The sequence below is a fragment of the Amyelois transitella genome, chromosome 12 (assembly GCF_032362555.1).
Source record: "Amyelois transitella isolate CPQ chromosome 12, ilAmyTran1.1, whole genome shotgun sequence".
Taxonomy (NCBI): Eukaryota; Metazoa; Arthropoda; class Insecta; order Lepidoptera; family Pyralidae; genus Amyelois; species Amyelois transitella.
Window position 1 is genome coordinate 7,398,003 of NC_083515.1, and position 18,255 is coordinate 7,416,257.

The window sequence follows — 18,255 nt, forward strand, 5'->3', positions numbered from 1 at the left end:
GCAAAATATAAGTTCGAGCTAGGGCTTTAATTCATTAAGAATATTGGGTCACACATATTTTGATTTACTTTAATAGTTTAAGACACAAACTCAATATATGACTTTTATCTTCAAAATCGTACTAGCTCTTGTCTGCGAATATCACTTCCTCGCGAATATACGCGAGAAATGTCGTTATTTGCAAATCGCGCCCGCGGAAATATACTGCCTACTCCCAGGATGAACGGTATTTCTTGCATATTTATAGTTACGTCTATCCCTTGCGGAGTAGACAGCTAACAGTCTAAAAGACTAAAAGGCCACGTTTAGCTGTATGGCTTAATGATGGAATGAAATTCAAAAAATGACAGGTTGCGAGCTCATCGCCTACAAGAGGAATCCCAAATTTAGAAGCCTATACTTTAGTCGCCTTCACGACATCCAAGAGAAAGATATGGAGTGGTTCCATAGTGCCGGAAACCACACGACACACAGGTTTTTCTTATTTCGAGAAGATTGGTTATGTAGATGAAGGATGACGTAGCAACAAACAAAAAATATTTATCTACTGCTACAAAAAGTAATTTATTATCTGGCAGTGCCATGATCATCAACAAGAACGTAGTATATTTCCTTCCTTATTAAAACCCTCAGGGCATGAGGGGAACTCGCGCCTGGTACTTTTCTTAAAATTTTTCATTATGCCGTGGCTAGCACGTATCGGCCACGAGGCTATAAGCGAGTAACGAAAGCAATTAAAAGTTTTTCCTTGTTTCTCATGTTTGGCGATAACAAAGTTTTATAACTGGATTTTTAGGTACTGGTTGTGGTCTGTTTCGGACAATATTTTTGGAGATTTAATCAAATATGTACAAAAAATGTATACCTACCTTTTTTTAATAGTAATTGCTTCAACATAGTTTAAATGGGTGTTCCCCTAAAATGTTTCGGACGCAGCCGGGAGTCGCTTGGTATATCTCACTTGAATTACCCAATCCAGAATTCTGTACATGTACTTATTTATGTGGTTGGTTGTACTGTGATAGACATTTCCACGCGTAAAAAGTTGCGAGCAACAGCTAAAAGTATTAATAATTCTGTGTACAAGGAATGCACAATAGCTCTTTAAAATGAAATGAGTGTGATTTAAGTTTTTGAGACATATAGCTGAAGCTATCGGGAGTAATGATTCGGCTCGACCGCCACCAAAGGGAGGATCTTCCGCCAGGCTAGGTGTTATGCCTGGGGAACCGTGGCTCCGACGATGTTGTGTCGGAGGTTGTACTTATGTTTAAATCCGTGAAATTTTTGTAATTGCGATTAAGATTCTTCGCTGATATTGGCTGTTTTCAATTTCTTCGTTGTGATTGACAGAAGGTGTGTGATGTTAGTGATGTCGCCACACTTGGCTTTTCACCGTTTCAAGACGGTTGGTTCTGTCCACTCCGTAAGAGTAAAATTCGTGATTATATGTATATACATATGTTTTTTTGTTGATTGAATTTAATTATTTTTATAACAAAGCTATTTTACAAAAGTAGTTACATAATTATTTCGTCTTACATAAACCAAGCATGCGCTAGCTGAAACCACATTTCCCATCAACATTGTTGTGTACCCTTAGTTCCAACTCCGCCGAGACCTACAATGTATAGAAACAGTCTTGATTAAAACATTGTGTATTTCCATTGTGGCTTGAGAAAACACTGGATATTCTTTTTCTATTTTACTAAATGTGAATAATTTTAATGTTTATAAAAAATCATGTCACAATAAAAAGCGAAACAGCGATAGTTTTCGCGCGATAACAATGGCGTCGCGCGTGCCATATTACAGGGGCAGGCCCCAAAGACTCGCAGTATCGGAGGGTGCAATTGGGAATACGCAAGGAAGAGAGAAGGACTAAGCTATATGCTACCAAGTTTAGTTTTTCCTTGTACTGAAATTGGAAGAAGTGTTAAAACAGCGACAGTTTGCTAGCCCATCTGTTTATATAAACCACTTGAGCTAAAACAATTAAATAAATGTTAAAATATTGAATATTGACACGCGGTTCCACCTATTATCTCCCGCTGTGGTTAGGTTATTAACAACCATGCCTTGTTTTTATAATTTGGGGTTCATAACTTAACAAAACTGATGAAGGAAATGTAATATCATATACATTACAGTTAGTCAGGTCGCATGTTTCAGTTCATGGTAACGGGTACATGTGGAATACAATCTACTGTAACCCTCCTTGCATGGAAATGGTAAGCGCAAGAAATCTTGTGCTTCTGATTTTACATAGCTATAGTTTATAAAGATTCTATTACACCTATAACAGACCTAACGCTGAACGTTATGTTTGATGGCCAATGAAACCTAATGTTTAAACTTTCTTTGCTTAAATAATAGATATTAGTTAATTTTTAAAGACAGCTGTGCATACGGAATTCATGATTAATTAGCCTTCTTCAAATATTAAAGAACATAACTATGTTAATGAGGTACCTTAAAGGTTTAGTTGCTCCAAGTTATTTCTGTAAGAATGAATATTTTGACGTGTTTGTGCTACTTAATATTATTCTTAAAAGTTAATGAGTGCAATGCATGTACACCTTTCGATAGAAATATCATCAGTGAGAAGCGTGATGTCGAAAACTTCAAGATATTCCTAAAAAAATTCGCGTTGAACCAAATTGACCCTTTGCCCGTGTTCAATAACGTCACAGTACCAGATTACCAGAAGATTATAGAAGAATTCCAAAACGGAAAGGCCAACCCCGATGTTCATCTGAACTTCACTCAATTGGTGACTAAATACGGGTACCCGGTGGAGCGTCATGAGGTGGTAACCGAAGATAAATATTGTTTGACGTTGTTCAGGATTCCGAACCCACGTGCCCCCGTCGTGTTCCTAATGCATGGATTGCTTGGCAGCTCTGATGATTGGATTGCTGCTGGAACTAGGATCGGCCTCGCCTACGTGCTTGCAGACGCCGGTTATGACGTCTGGCTCGGTAACGCTCGAGGAAATCGTTACTCCAGATGCCATTTGAAGCTGTCTCCCGATTGTGGAGAGTTTTGGGATTTTAGCTTCGATCAGATTGGCCGCTATGATCTTCCAGCTATGATAGACTACACATTAGAAAAAACAATCACAAGTAAACTGTTATATGTAGGCCACTCTCAAGGCAATACTGCATTTTATGTGATGACTTCAGTGAAACCGGAATACAATGAAAAAATATCGATCATGGTCTGCCTATCTGCAGTCGTATTTATGACTCACGTCAGAAGTCCTCTGGTCCATGTTGTAGCTCCTTTTATTGGAGACTTAGACATTCTGGCCAAAGTCCTCGGAGTTTATGAACTTATTCCACGTGATGCTGTTGTTAATGCTGTTACTTCAACTTTTTGTGGGTCACCAGACCTTGCTGAAATATTTTGTCAGTTTATCATGTTTTTGGGTTGCGGGTTTAATTACTCACAGATCAATTCAACCATGTTACCGGTAGTTTATGGCCATTACCCTGCCGGTGCGTCAACAAAGCAAGCTATTCATTATACGCAGGGAGTAATTTCGAGTAGATTCCAAAATTACGATTATGGACCTTTGCAAAACATGCTTGAGTACGGTGCAGCTGTACCACCTGACTATCCTTTGCAAAACGTGTCCTGTCCCATAGCGCTGTTCTACAGCACGAACGACTGGTTGACGAGCACCGCAGACATTGTCAGGTTTTTAAATATAGTGCCAAATGTTGTTGAGTTTTATCGTGTCCCATGTGCATTATATGACCATTTTGATTATCTGTTTGCTAAAGATAACGATATTCTGATAAACCGAGAAGTTTTACGAATATTAAAAGAATATGTTGACTTTTAATGTTTAAAATAAGAAATGTACATCATTGTTATCTGTTATTATTTACTTTTTGATCATCGTCCTTATCATCATCCTTCTTACCTTTTAGAGCGCATTTGACCTCGATCCCATAATGAAGTTTAATATACAAGAAGCGACTCACGTCGAACTTCCTCCTCGGTGTTGGGCTAGCAACGTGTTACTTAATTCTATGATTAAGCTTTACCTTAAGCTGGGCTAAGCCTTTCAGTATTTTTAAGACTCTTGGATCTGTCTACTTCGTAAGAGATAAAGACGTAATTATATGTAGGTAAATGTGCACCATTAAACTACTTGGTCCCAGTGGTTTAGGTCAATCAGTTTCCTATTATATATTCATTAGTGATTAAATTAATATAGACTATTAAATCAAATTAAACCTAAAAAAATAAATATATGCTACGTTGGGAGGTGTGAACAGAACAAGCTGTCATCGTTGTGGTAAGCAACAGGAGTGTGGCTGTGTCTGCGGCTGCGAGCTCCGCTCCGACTGCATTCAGAACACGCAACGGTCACCAACGTCAACTAATATTGGATTGCATAATCGGAATATAGTTTACATAGCTGTTATAGCATGATACGAGTATAAATATATCTATGAACTTACATATCACTAACGTCATTTTTAAGAGCTATTGTGCATTCCTTTTAATAAAAATTAACATTAACCACTGAATTATAATAGTACTGTACTACTAACAAGTAACTGTGAATTAATATTGATGAGGGTTTTCTGTACCGCTCTCTGCAAGAGAAATACATACAATAAACTTAATGAAATAAAATAATAATCATTTATTTTGAAATATACATAATTACTATGTTAAATTAGGAATTGATGTGTAAATAGATGTAATTAATTTGTACAGCAGTTCTGTTTTGGTATTGACATTTATTTGTATTTGATGCGATCATAGGATCATTCTTTATATCTTCATACTTATCTGTCTGTTAGGGTAAAAAGTTGAAGTATGTGATTTAAAGTATTCTGAAAACGGCGTCAACAATGCTTATACTAGATATCGAGTCTATATCCTTCACATACACAATCACGACTCTATCCCTTACAGAGCAGTCAAAGCCTACGCAATAAAAAATAGATTGATAGGCCACGTATCTACCACGGTGTTAATTAAATCAATAGTCACAAAGAAGACTTGACAATGGAATGAAATAGAGATTCAGACATATAGGTTAATGAAAGCTTGCTTTGCGTGAAGAAGAAACCCAAAGCCTTTCCTTTGATTAGCTTTTAAAATCTGCGCGGACGACTAACATGAATGTGGTGTCTCTACATGCGGCCTTTCATTCTCTTTGTGACTGTTGGGTCTGTCGACTCCGTCTAAAGACGTAATAATATTTATTTCTCAAGCTATCGTACATAACTCAGAACAGAGTCATCGGTATATGGCCGAGGTAGGAATTCAATGCGTATCACGTATTTTTTAGTCGGGCTTACCGATTCGAACACCGACGTTCTCGACATACTTACTATTGACACATTTATTTCTTGTAGAATTGACGTCATGTAAGCATCATATATCTAAATAGTGCTCCGCACGTGAACGTTGACCCGATGTCCACTTATCTATCCCACAGCCCACTTACAAACTTGATACAAGCCGAGGGTAACTTCGCGATTGCTTCTTTGTTGGTGTTATGTGATATATCGCATGTACGCATGACGTATGAATTTGACACAATATTGTTGTGTTATTTTTTCGATGTTTTCCAGAAGACAAGAATTTATCTCTTGTGGAATTTTACGAGAGTTATATGGGTACGGCACTACATGTATGAAAGTTTCGCTTAACATTACTATTTGAGCCAGAGTAAAAACAATGCCGAATATTTTCACCCAAAACCGTTAATAATACTATATCACAAATGGTCTCTTGTTCTTCGGCTCTTGGTTTCCGGGAATAGGCTATAAAACATACATATACATAATAACGTCTCTATCCCTAACGGGACAGATACAGCCTTGAATAGATTGAAAGACCACGTTCACGGTCAACAGTCCAACTGAGTAAACTTTGCTCAGTTAGACTGTTTAGAGGAATAATGTAATAAAGATTCAAATAGTGACAGGTCGCTAGCCCATTGCCTAAAAGAAGAATCATAAGTTTATTAGCCTTACAATCTGCACTAGAGGAGAAGTACCAGCTACTTCTCCTCTAGTTACTCTGTTTTTTCTTCGCTATCAGATCAGCATGAAAGCTCGCTCGCAAAAAGAATACTTTATAAAAAGAGAAAAACGAAAGAAAAATATCCCCATGAGCACAAAAACCGAAAACAAAAATATATCAGGGATGTTACTCAGAGAATACTTTTCACTTATCTTAATGTAGACAGACAATTGAATATTCTCTGTAACGTAATAATGTGTTGAGTGTACCCTCGTCAAAACGTGATATATGTTGTATTGCTTTACAAGTTAAAACGTAGTGAGTACAGAAATTATCCGTGTTATAATTTAGTATCCCATGATTCCTCGCCTGAATAATCATAATGCATCAAGTAAACTAAAAGTGATTCTGCTAGTATTATACACTCCATTAGCGGTAAAATTATTATGCAAAATACAGATGTAGGTAATGATTATTTTAACGATATCAAAGATACTTCTTCTTCTTCGAGTGGATAATTGACCTTAGTAACGATGTTCGTCTTCAAATAAGTTCTTCTGTACTTCTATATTTCGTAATTGAGGCATCTTATGCCAGTACGTGCATTGAATTAATATAAACATAACAAGCTACGATGTCTTGGTAACACGTTATTTGTAAAATAAACAGAGCAAGTAAATAATACTTACCAGTTCAAAAATCAAGCCAAGAAATAAAAAAGCAGGAATCTAAGCACTAAACTTCGTTTAATAAATGTTAGTGCAAAACGAACTTTTTGCTAGTTAATTTGCTAATTAAGATTAGCTTAGCTAACAAGTTTCAAAGCACTTCATTATCTTAAACACTTTTATTAAGTTAATTAATTATAGTTTCCTCCATCAAGCCTTCAATTTTGCTTCATTGCTAAAGGTTTCGTGAAAACATGAACAGTATCTAGTGTCTCTATCTCACATCTTTGCGTTTTCCCAGCTTTTTGTTTTATTTTCTACTTTGTCTGGCCTGCAACGTATTCAGTATAAGACCATCTTCCTAGTGTAAATCCCGGTTACATGGTAGGATAGGAGCCCGGGGTGCCCATGACCATGACCATATTTGACCATGATTCTGGATTGAGTATGTCTAGTTTTTGTATGAAGTGACCTTCGTAACCTTTACAGGGGACCCTTATTGGATCGTGGTTATAGCTGCACTAGAAAAATGTGCCTATTCTCTTACATTAAATACTTTTAGCATGCACATCATGTTTTGCGACGTCAATTCAGGACAGAGCAAATTATAATATAATACAAACTATCCTAAAATAATCACGTCATGATCTTCGTATTATTGCTTTGCAGTTAGCTGACGAGATTAACTAACATAATTCTATATTAGATCAGATTACTGTACCAATCTCGAAGCGATTCTGTTTGTAGTTGTGATTTCTTATGAGTTCCGGAGCTATTGGCTGGACTGCCGCCAACTGATTACACAGAGGCAGAGATTACTTGCGGCACTTAATTGAAGCAGCTAGATTTTATATTTTCTTTCTTTCTTTCGAACTACTAAGTACTATTATTAATAATGAAGTAATACGAGTAATTTTGTCTCAACAAAAGAATCCCTGACTAAAGTAAGGTTGTGTGACCAATGGTGTACAAATTGATTTATGATTCATTATATTTTTCTTGCAATCTCGTTGGTGTAGTCTATTATTATTTTCAATTATTAAAATAATTTTCAACTTAGTTATTTAATGTTTTCTGTATATATTGCAAATGGATTACTTTTAATAAGTTTTAATTTAATTTCAATTCATTGTCTATCAAATCTTTAAAGAACATTCAAAACATTACTTCCGTCCTCTTCAAAGCTCGCCAACGCGGCTAACTTTACAACCGAGCTTACTAGACAAAAGCTGGAACATTTGCAATTCAATCAACCCGCTAAAATTTAGCAGGCCATACTCGCTACGTTGGTTTCACCAATAGCTTCATTTTAAAATTAGTTACATACATACATACATACATAAAATCACGCCTCTTTCCCGGAGGGGTAGGCAGAGACTACCTCTTTCCACTTGCCACGATCTCTGCATACTTCTTTCGCTTCGTCCACATTCATAATCACTTCATACAAGCTCGGCGGTTTCGGGTACTTTTGACCTGACCCTTTACCAGGACGTCCTTAATTTGATCAAGATACGTTCGTCTAGGTCTTCCCACTCCGACCTTTCCCTCCACACTCTCCTTGTATATCTGCTTAGTCAACCTGCTTTCATTCATCCTCTCCACATGACCGAACCATCTTAACATACCCTTTTCTATTCCTGTAACTACATCTTCTTTCACATCACAACATTCCCTTATCACGCTGTTCCTTATCCTGTCACTCAATTTCACACCCATCATACTCCTTAACGCTCTCATTTCCACTGCATTTATTCTGCTTTCATGCTTCTTTTGCCATACCCAACTTTCACTCCCATACATTAATGTCGGGACCAACACGCCCCTGTGCACAGCCAGTCGAGCCTTTTTGGATAGTTTCTGACTGCTCATAAAGGCATGCAAAGCTCCATTCACCATGTTCCCCGCGTTCACTCTCCTTTCAATATCACTATCATACTTGCCATCTGATGTAAACTTTGATCCTAGATATACAAACTCTTTCACTTGCTCCACTTTTTCTCCTCCAATCAAAATATTACATGCTGTCATTTCTTTCTCCATTTCAAAAACCAGTGTTTTAGTTTTACTTACGTTCACTTTCATTCCTTTCTCTTTTAAAGCTTCATGCATACAGTTTACCATCTCCTGTAACTCCTCCGCTGATGACGCCAGTATAACCTGATCGTCGGCATAGAGCAGACATTTGACGAGTAACTCATTCATCCTTAATCCACTTTTAGACTCTTTCAAATCTGTCAAACAGCTATCCATAAATAGGTTGAACAGCCACGGTGACGCAACACATCCTTGCCTAACGCCTTTCTCAATCTTAAACCACTCAGTGTGCGCTCCGTTTATCCTGACACAAGCACTCGAATCCTCATATAAGGATTTCAGTGCTCGTATTAAGAGACTGCTCACCCCATGCATAGAAAGTGCTGACCACAATTCATTCCTCTCAACTCTGTCATAGGCCTTTTCCAGATCTACGAATGTGCAATAGACTTTTTGACTCTTGGCCAAAAACTTTTCGGCTATGCACCGCAAGGAAAAGACCTGATCAGTACATCCCATTCCCTTTCGAAATCCCGCTTGAGCATCCCATATTTTGTCATCAGTTTCATTCCTGACTCTATTAATCAATACCTTAGCATACAATTTGCCGATGACGCTAAGCAGGCTTATACCACGATAATTTTTGCAGTCCAGCTGTGACCCTTTTCCTTTGTAAAGTGGCACGATAACAGCCTTACACCAATCTTTTGGTACTCGGCCGCTTCTCCAACACAAATTGAAAAGGCAGTACAACTGACTAGCTACTACGCCTTTTCCTGCTTTAAGCATCTCGACCGACACTCTATCACACCCAGAAGCCTTTCCCGCTTTCATACTCTTAAGTGCTTCCACAATTTCGAACATTTCAATTTCGCCTTCCATCTCATTCTCTTTTTCTTCGCTATAGCAGAAATCTTTCTTATTTCCTTCCTTTTTTTCAAATAAACTTTCAAAATAGTCCTTCCATATCTTTAGTACACATTCTTCTCCTTTCACAACGCTACCATCCTGGCATCTGATCCTAGTCAGCTCTCTGGTTATAGTATTTCCTCGGGCTGACCTTACGGATTTCCAGAATACTTTCAGATTTGACTGAAAGTCTTCTGATAGCCTTTTATCAAAATCCTCTTTATACTCTTCTTTCTTTCTAATCACAGCTTTCTTAACCAAATCTTTCATTTTCTTATATTCCTTACGTGCTTCATTCACATCTTCATCTATAACCTCTAGCATTCTTAAGTTAGCTTTTGCTGCTAACAAATCCAGCCATGCTTTCTTCTTTAATCGCACAAGTTCTTGCACATCTTTACTCATCCACGCATTTTTGTGATTTTTTCCTTTCCTTCTTCTACTTACACCACACACTTCAACAGCTACTTTCACAATTCTTTCTTTAAATTCCTTCCATCCATCTTCAATATCGCTCATTTCATCTAAATCTTCAAATTCATCCTTCAGTCTATTAATATACTTCTTACCTACATCCATATCTTGCAAATTTTCTACTTTTACTCTTTCCAAAGCGCTGGTTTGCTCCCTTACCCTGTGCCGCCAGCGATTGAAGATACCCCTTATCCGGGATATCACCAGTAAATGGTCCGAGTCAATGCCAGCACCGCGATATGCACGGGTATCCAGCACTTTGTTCTTCAATCTTTCATCTACAATCACAAAGTCTATCATACTTTTTAAAATACCTTCCACTCTTGTGTAGGTGTGGATCTCTTTATGTTGAAACATTGAGTTCGACACAAAAAGATCCCACTCTAGACAAATTTCTAATACACTTCTTCCATTATCATTCACCTTTTCGTCACCAAACGCACCAAGCACCTTTTCATATCCATCACGCTTTACACCCACCCATCCATTAAAATCACCTAACATAATAATCTTCTCATTTGGCTTGGTAACTTTCAATACTTCTCTTACACTATTCCAGAACTCCTCGTTTTCGCTTTTTGCTGATGTTGTACCCCTCGAACCCACATCCCAAGGTGCATAAACACCTAGAACGAAGATCCGAGTGATTCCAACTTTCAGCCTAATCCATAGAAGACGAGGGCTGACACACTCATACTCATTCACGCACTCAGCCATTCGTGCAGATAGAATTAGACCGACCCCTTGACAGCCTCGGCTGGTACTGGAAATTCCAGACCAATACGCCGTGTAAGGGCCGTGCTGCGTCGCGTCGCATCCTTTCCGCTTCGTTTCATTCTCGCACAACACATCCAAACGTCTTTCATCCATCATCTGGCATACTTCCTCAATCTTATCCTTCATTCCTCCTCTTACATTCATCGTCGCAAAGCGGCTTTCAGCAGACCGCATACCGCTCCCGCCGGGAACGAGACGTGATGGGGTGCGGACACCATCGCCGCCATTTATATGCTTTTTAAGGTTCATAATGCGATTCCCACGAGACGCTAGGGAAAAATTTTGTCCGCCCCAGCAGAGCCCCGCATGCCAGGGTAAGGCTAGCCATTACCTGGGGGTCGCCCAACCCCATGGCGGAAGTGGCACGCTCGAGACTAGGCTCGCCCCTAGCCATGCATCCATCGGCGCGGCAGACCTTAGATTGGCAGGGATTTACATTAAAGAGGAATCCCAAGTCTATCCCTTAGTCGGCTCTTACGACATCCGTGGGAAAGAGATGGAGTGGTCCTATTCTTTTGTAATGGTGCCGGGAACCACACGGCAAAAAATTAGTTATTTCATACATACATTCATATAATCACATCTGAAAGATTGAAAAGATATATGGTATGGTTTATTGATGGAATTGGTAACGTAATTGTTTTACTATAAATATTAAGTGAATTTTATCAACATCCAAAATTACAATTTTACAGTTATCATTAATCTAACGTTTTCTTCAGTCGTTGTTGCCATTAACTCAAGATGTATAAAGGGAAGCAAACAATAGTTTCGTACGATAACCGCACCCCTCTGAAGTTCCGATCCTTCTCTTGTCTTGATTTCGATTCGGATACCTTTCATTTGAGCGTCACGGATCAACTATCAAATTGTGTTCATGCCACTTGTTCATGTTAAATTCTTCTTGGCGAAAGACCCGATTAAATCCTTTGATCCTGAAGCTGGTAAAGCCGGTTTTTACATGAAACGACGCGGGAATTGCTTAGTTAGACGGGTCTAACCTTCGCAACCCTAATTTATGTATCGTATTGAGTTATTGTTTATAAAATCTTAACCCAATATGTCTGTCTATTATCTGTTTTGAGACATATCTTATTCAATTCGCATTTGGAAATAAACGTGACGCACAAATTCCGTAGAGGCATATTGGCCAAATTAGATTTTCATACCTATTTTTCGTCTTCCTTTCTTCTCCATAATTCATTCAGGCAATGCCCAACGAAATTATAATAAGCCCGCTTAGGCCCAATTTATTGGAATATAAATGTATGTATTTCCTATACATAGATTTCGGGTTCATGGCACCGTGGGTATTTCTAGGAATAAAAGTAGCGTAAGTTTCTCCTGAAACTGTGTATTTAAATGAAAATCGATCTAATGGAGATAATTCCGTAAACATATACATACATATATGTATATCTTCAATATAATGTTACTGTAGAAATTTAGATATAATTTATGTTTATGGTATAATAAAAAGAAACATGCTCCCGTGCGCATTTATAATTGACTAGGGTCCCGCCCCGGCTTTGCACAGATGCAATGCTGATGTTATATACTTACATAGGTATGCATTGTATCTTTCTCTATCTATTAAAAGAAAGTGCAACAAAATACGTTGGATAGTTTTAAATATTTAGCATACATAAAACCAGACAGCATGAAGCGAATTCGTTTTATACTATGTAGTAATGATTATGTATTCCTTACATTTCTATCAAAGAGACATCGGCAACATGATGCGGTAAAAAGTCAAATTTTACCGCATGTTATTGCCTAAGAAAGAGCAAAAGTGGCTAAAGTGTTAGCCTGGATTTCAGATATTTATAAAACCATAGAAGAATGATACTTATCGTCTTTTAAGAATTTACGTGACACCACATTAATTCAGTTAATTTTAATATGAATAGATTTTTATTTCATTCTTCAATGATTATTTCGTAATTTATTCAGAGAATGTCCACCGAAATACGGCCAAGTGACGGTTTATTAGCATAAATTGTACTGCGCATAAATATAATTTGAACTTTGTCTATTGAAAGTTATTTTTTTCAAAGAAGATATCTTACAAATTACGAAGAGTTACAGGAGATGGTAAACTGTATGCATGAAGCTTTAAAAGAGAAAGGAATGAAAGTGAACGTAAGTAAAACTAAAACACTGGTTTTTGAAATGGAGAAAGAAATGACAGCATGTAATATTTTGATTGGAGGAGGAAAAGTTGAGCAAGTGAAAGAGTTTGTATATCTAGGATCAAAGTTTACATCAGATGGCAAGTGCGATAGTGATATTGAAAGGAGAGTGAACGCGGGGAACATGGTGAATGGAGTTTTGCATGCCTTTATGAGCAGTCAGAAACTAAAGCTTGCATGAAGAGAGTTATGAATGAGGATGAAGCGAAGGAAATATGCAGTGATCGTGGCAAGTGGAAAGAGGTAGTCTCTGCCTACCCCTCCGGGGAAGAGGCGTGAGTTTATGTATGTATGAGTGAAATAGAATTTGTTAAAACAAACTGTAATACGATTTTTTTTAATTGGTTGAACTTGTTTGTCAATATTTCAAATACAATTCCGTCATTAAGCTCTGTCTACCCCTGAGATCTATCCCGCCAGGGATAAAGTCGTGATTATTGTATGTATGTATATAAACTTTAAAGAAACAGTCAAGTTTTGCACTTTCAATCATCACTACATAGTATAAAACAAAGTCGCCCATTTTGTCTGTAGTCCCTTCGTATGCATAAAACTTTAAAACTACGCAACGGATTTTGATGCGGTTTTCACTAATAGAAAGAGTATTTTCTCCGACAGGTTTTTATATATAATTGAAATACATTGAAACTATATTAGCTGAGTTATAGCGATTTATGTCCAAGAAGTCAGAAAAAAAATCTAATTGAAGATTGCATTTGTGCGTGCGCCGCTTATACCGTTGGATACAAGTAAGAACAATGTATAGCAAAAACATTGGTCTTTATTAGTTCTACAAAAAAGTCCGCGATGACATATATCCAGCTTTTTTATTTAAGTCACAAAAACTACTTTTCTGTATTAAAAAAACATTTAATTCGTTGGGTGATGTTTAACTGGTGATATAACCAATAATACATATATCCTTATCAAAATAAGTAAGTTCATCATCACGAGCATTTAATTTAGATTATTTTTGCAGTTTACAGTGTGTTATTTAGACATATAGTTTAGGAGATATCACGATATTAGTATTGCGGCACGGTACGGGCCGGCCGCGGCGGCGGGGGCAGCGTCCCTATAAATAGCGCGTCGGCGGCAGCGGCTCCCCTGGCCGAGGTTCGTCCCAACTGGGAGCCCCTTGCGCGCTTTTGCCGAAAAGGCTGTTAGGAGGAGCGTCAAGCCCTCGCCTAAAAACGTCCCGCTGTAATAGTGAATGCCCCTCAGGCAAACTATGTTCTCATAGTCAAAAAAAAACACCGGCTCCCCATTAGCACTTTGAAATTGGAAGCGATCGGACGCGTTTATTTATCGCAGCTCTTTGAGAAAAATAAAACGAGCTTTTCAGCGCGACAACAATAATTGTATGATAATAGTAGGTATTGAAATTTGATTTTTTTGACCAAAAACTGATAGGGGGGGCGATCAAAGAAGAGTCACAGAAACCAAAAAACGTTTTTAATATTTTAAACGCGGTTAAGGGAAAGAGAAGTTATTGTGAATTGAAAATTAGTATCCAATATGTGTTGGTGCGTTGACTGTATTTGTCGAAGTAGCGGGATACATTCAAACGAAGTTGCGCGGGTCAGCTAGTATTCAATAAACTTGAATGGTTGTTATCAATTAATCAATCTTGCGTTTACGAACGATCTTGACTGACTGACATACCCAATTTCAGCTTTTTCATGCCATTGTATGTATGTATATAAACTTTAAAGAAACAGTCAAGTTTTGCACTTTCAATCATATTCAATAAACTTGAATGGTTGTTGTCAATTAATCAATCTTGCGTTTACGAACGATCTTGACTGACTGACATACCCAATTTCAGCTTTTTCATGCCTAGTAGGCCTGAAATTGGGCAAGTTCTTTGGGCGGTTTGGGCATGTTCAAAAGCCCCAAAAGCAAAAGGCAAAGAGATCAGATTTTGCGTTGTACGCAGGAGAAGCTACGTGCATTTAAAAAAATTATAACAAAATTTTTGGCAATAATCTGTTGTGTCGACTCTGCTCTGAAGGTTGAGTCAATGACTTTTCCATCTTATACAGATTTATGTTTCAAAGAAAAGTTAATACCACTTTGAAAACATTTAAAATTGCTTAAAGTCCGAGGTAATGAAATTATGTCAACCCGTCATTTGTATTTAAGAAGTAGAGCGTTTATTTGATTCTTATAAAGTGAATTTTGATCTCCGCCCAACACTTTATATTGCCATGTCTTGCGTTCTCTACCAACTCTTGTCAGTCTTAAGCTCCAAAAAACTCATCGCTCCAGCGATATATTTCATGATGAAATTAAATAACACTTTCAACGGAAAAATCCAACTAGAATTGCACCGAAAATTGATTTACCTATATGAAGACTCGTGCCTTTCGAACCAATTACAGTAGGCGTCGAACCGAAATAATGAGAGAGGCAATTATAACTTCAAATGAAGTTATGTTGTACAAGGTCGACGGTGATCAGTTACAGGTAAAGACCGAATTTCGTTTAAACTGTTCCTATTTCACTGAAATAACAGTTTCATTAACGAACAGACGGACCTTTGAAGTTACTTGAAGATAACGGGCAAGTGACTCGTAAAATTACCTACTTCACTAATTTAAATGAACCCGACAGCGCCATATTGGCTGTGTTAATATTGCTCTTACACGAACAGCTACAATATGTAAAACTACATATTATTAGATTTAGGTTTTAATTCTCTTAAACTTTAGGTACTAAAGTTAGATGCATATAATAATACATACAAAGGTTTTGTATACTCGCGTACGAGATAGAATCCCTTGGAACTTAGTGTGCGATACGGATATAAATTACATCATTTATTCTGAACATGCTCTCGGAAAAGTAATTTTGAAAATAGCGAGGCAATGAGGCAAGCGAGGAGAGTCACCACACAAATAACTTGATTTCATGCGTAATCTTGACTAATGCTGACCACTGAAGGATAATTCACAATAAACTAAACTAAAGCAATATATAAGAGTATCAGAAGGTTTATATGTCGTGCTGTGCCGTGTAGTTCTCAGTTTTTTCGAATAGGACAAAACTATCCCTTTCCCATAAATGTGGTAGGAGCAAGCACTTTTTCTAAGCATAAAAACATGATTAAAGCTGGGTTGACGGAGCTTCATGGCGTAATTTCGTGATTCGTCGTGGTCATAGACGGTCTTCGTGGCGCCATGCAAATATCACAAATAACAAGGTCCTACTTTATTATAGTATAAAAAAAATACTTAAAGAAATAGAATAGAATCGAGAAGTCTGAGCGAAAATGCTTGATAACACAATGCAAAGGTAGATTTCTGTAAGCTAAGATTGGAAACGGTAAATTTACATTTATATTAAAACCATAAGTCGCTTGTACATTATGTACGTATCTCCCGGGGGTAATTAATTATATACCGCCATTATTTCCATACTCAAGATTTTGACTTCGCATAATTTATACGTCCGCGTTAAACTCTAGAGATTATATTATTAAATTTAAAAGTGAAATTAAAATGAATTTTATCTAGTTTCATATAGCAATTAACAGTTGGTGACAAATTAATCTGCAAGTGGATTCTTCAAACTAGTCGTATTTTCTCTGTAGACGTTGTAAGACAAACAATAAATTGGCAAAAACTATAGCCCGAGACGAGCGTAAAGTTTGTCGAGATGGGACGCTGCCAATTGCGTCTTAGCTAGTTTAAGTGCATTTACTGGACAAAGTAAGAATGATTTAATCAATCAATCGGAATAAGTGATCACTCATTGACCTATGAATAACCAGTCTTTTGGCATTGTACGTTAAAAAAATATAGCGCTAACCGGGTTAGTTTAGATGTAGTACAACGAACATAGAGATGATGGTACTTAGTACATACATACATAGTCACGATATCGGCCTTTCAGTCATTTCAATACAGTTGACTCTGTCTACCCCGGTAGAGATATAGACATGTATGCATGCAATTTTCAATGTCAGAATTACTCAAATTTCAGGTCAAGCAAAAGGTGCGAAACTTTTTGGTGGAATATAAAGTATTCATAAAATACCGTACGGGTTTGTTGTAAACTACGAATGTCGCATTTTCCTTAGCTACACTGTTTGCACTGGTTGCTTTTATGAAATACTGCTTCTATTACTTGTGATATAATTTACAACCCTATCTCTCACAGAGCGCGTGTAGCCTTGGATTTATTCAGTTTTATCTGATGGCTTTATATAAATAGCACGACATTCGTTCGAACTCCCAACCGTACATACATTCAGTCAGAAAAGTATCGGGAATGGATTATTTATTTATGGTTCCAAATTCAAATTTTTGTTTTTTTTGTTGTTGTTAGATTGGCACAACTGTTTTCCATTTTGGCGCGGAGTTTGAGTTGCATCTGTTGTTTACATTAAATACAGTGCTATTTTTAGTTATATCATATCTAGTGTGTATTGCTAATTTCATAATGGATAAAAACATCGAACAAAGAGTTTGTCTTAAATTTTGCATTGCCAATGGAATATCGTGTTCGGAGTCACTGAAAATGTTACAGAAGGCTTACGGTGAATCGACTTTATCAAAAACTCGTGCTTATGAGTGGTACAAAGCGTTCAAAAGCGGTCGAGATGTGATGGAAGATTTGCCTCGCTCTGGTAGGTCTCTTCAACTTTGAGAGAGATAGCCACCGAACTTTCTGTATCTCACGAGTCGATCCGTACCATTTTAACTAATAATTTGGGTATGAAACATGTTGCCGCTCGGCTAGTCCCAAAAGACCTGAATTTTTTTCAAAAACTCAATCGCATGAGAGTCGCTGAGGACATGCTAGAACGAGTCAATTCCGACCCAACATTCATGAAACGCATTGTTACTGGTGACGAGACGTGGGTTTACGAGTTTGACATGCAAACTAGTCAACAAGCTTCGGAGTGGCGCCTTCCAACTGAACCGAAACCGAAAAAACCACGCCAAAGTCGTTCAAAAGTCAAAGTCATGTTGACTGTTTTCTTTGACTATCGCGGTGTTGTGCACTCGGAATTCTTGCCGGAAGGTCAAACGGTAAATAAGGAATATTATTTGAGTGTTATGCGGCGTTTAAGAGAGCAAATCCGACGAAAAAGGCCAGATTTGTGGAAAGAAAATTCTTGGATTTTGCACCATGATAATGCACCTTCGCACAAGGCCATCATTGTGAACGAATTTTTAACCAAACACTCAACA

General features: G+C 37.6%; 2 protein-coding genes across 2 annotated transcripts in view; both read left to right on the forward strand.

Annotated features, from left to right (window-relative positions):
* Nucleotides 1-18,255, forward strand: part of LOC106142428 (uncharacterized) — a 41,564-nt gene that overhangs the window by 7,494 nt on the left and 15,815 nt on the right. The gene's annotated exons all lie outside the window — the stretch shown is intronic.
* Nucleotides 2,510-3,850, forward strand: LOC106141607 (lipase 3-like). Its single transcript, XM_013343250.1, has one exon. It carries the CDS (start codon nucleotides 2,510-2,512, stop codon nucleotides 3,848-3,850), a length of 1,341 nt encoding a protein of 446 aa, XP_013198704.1.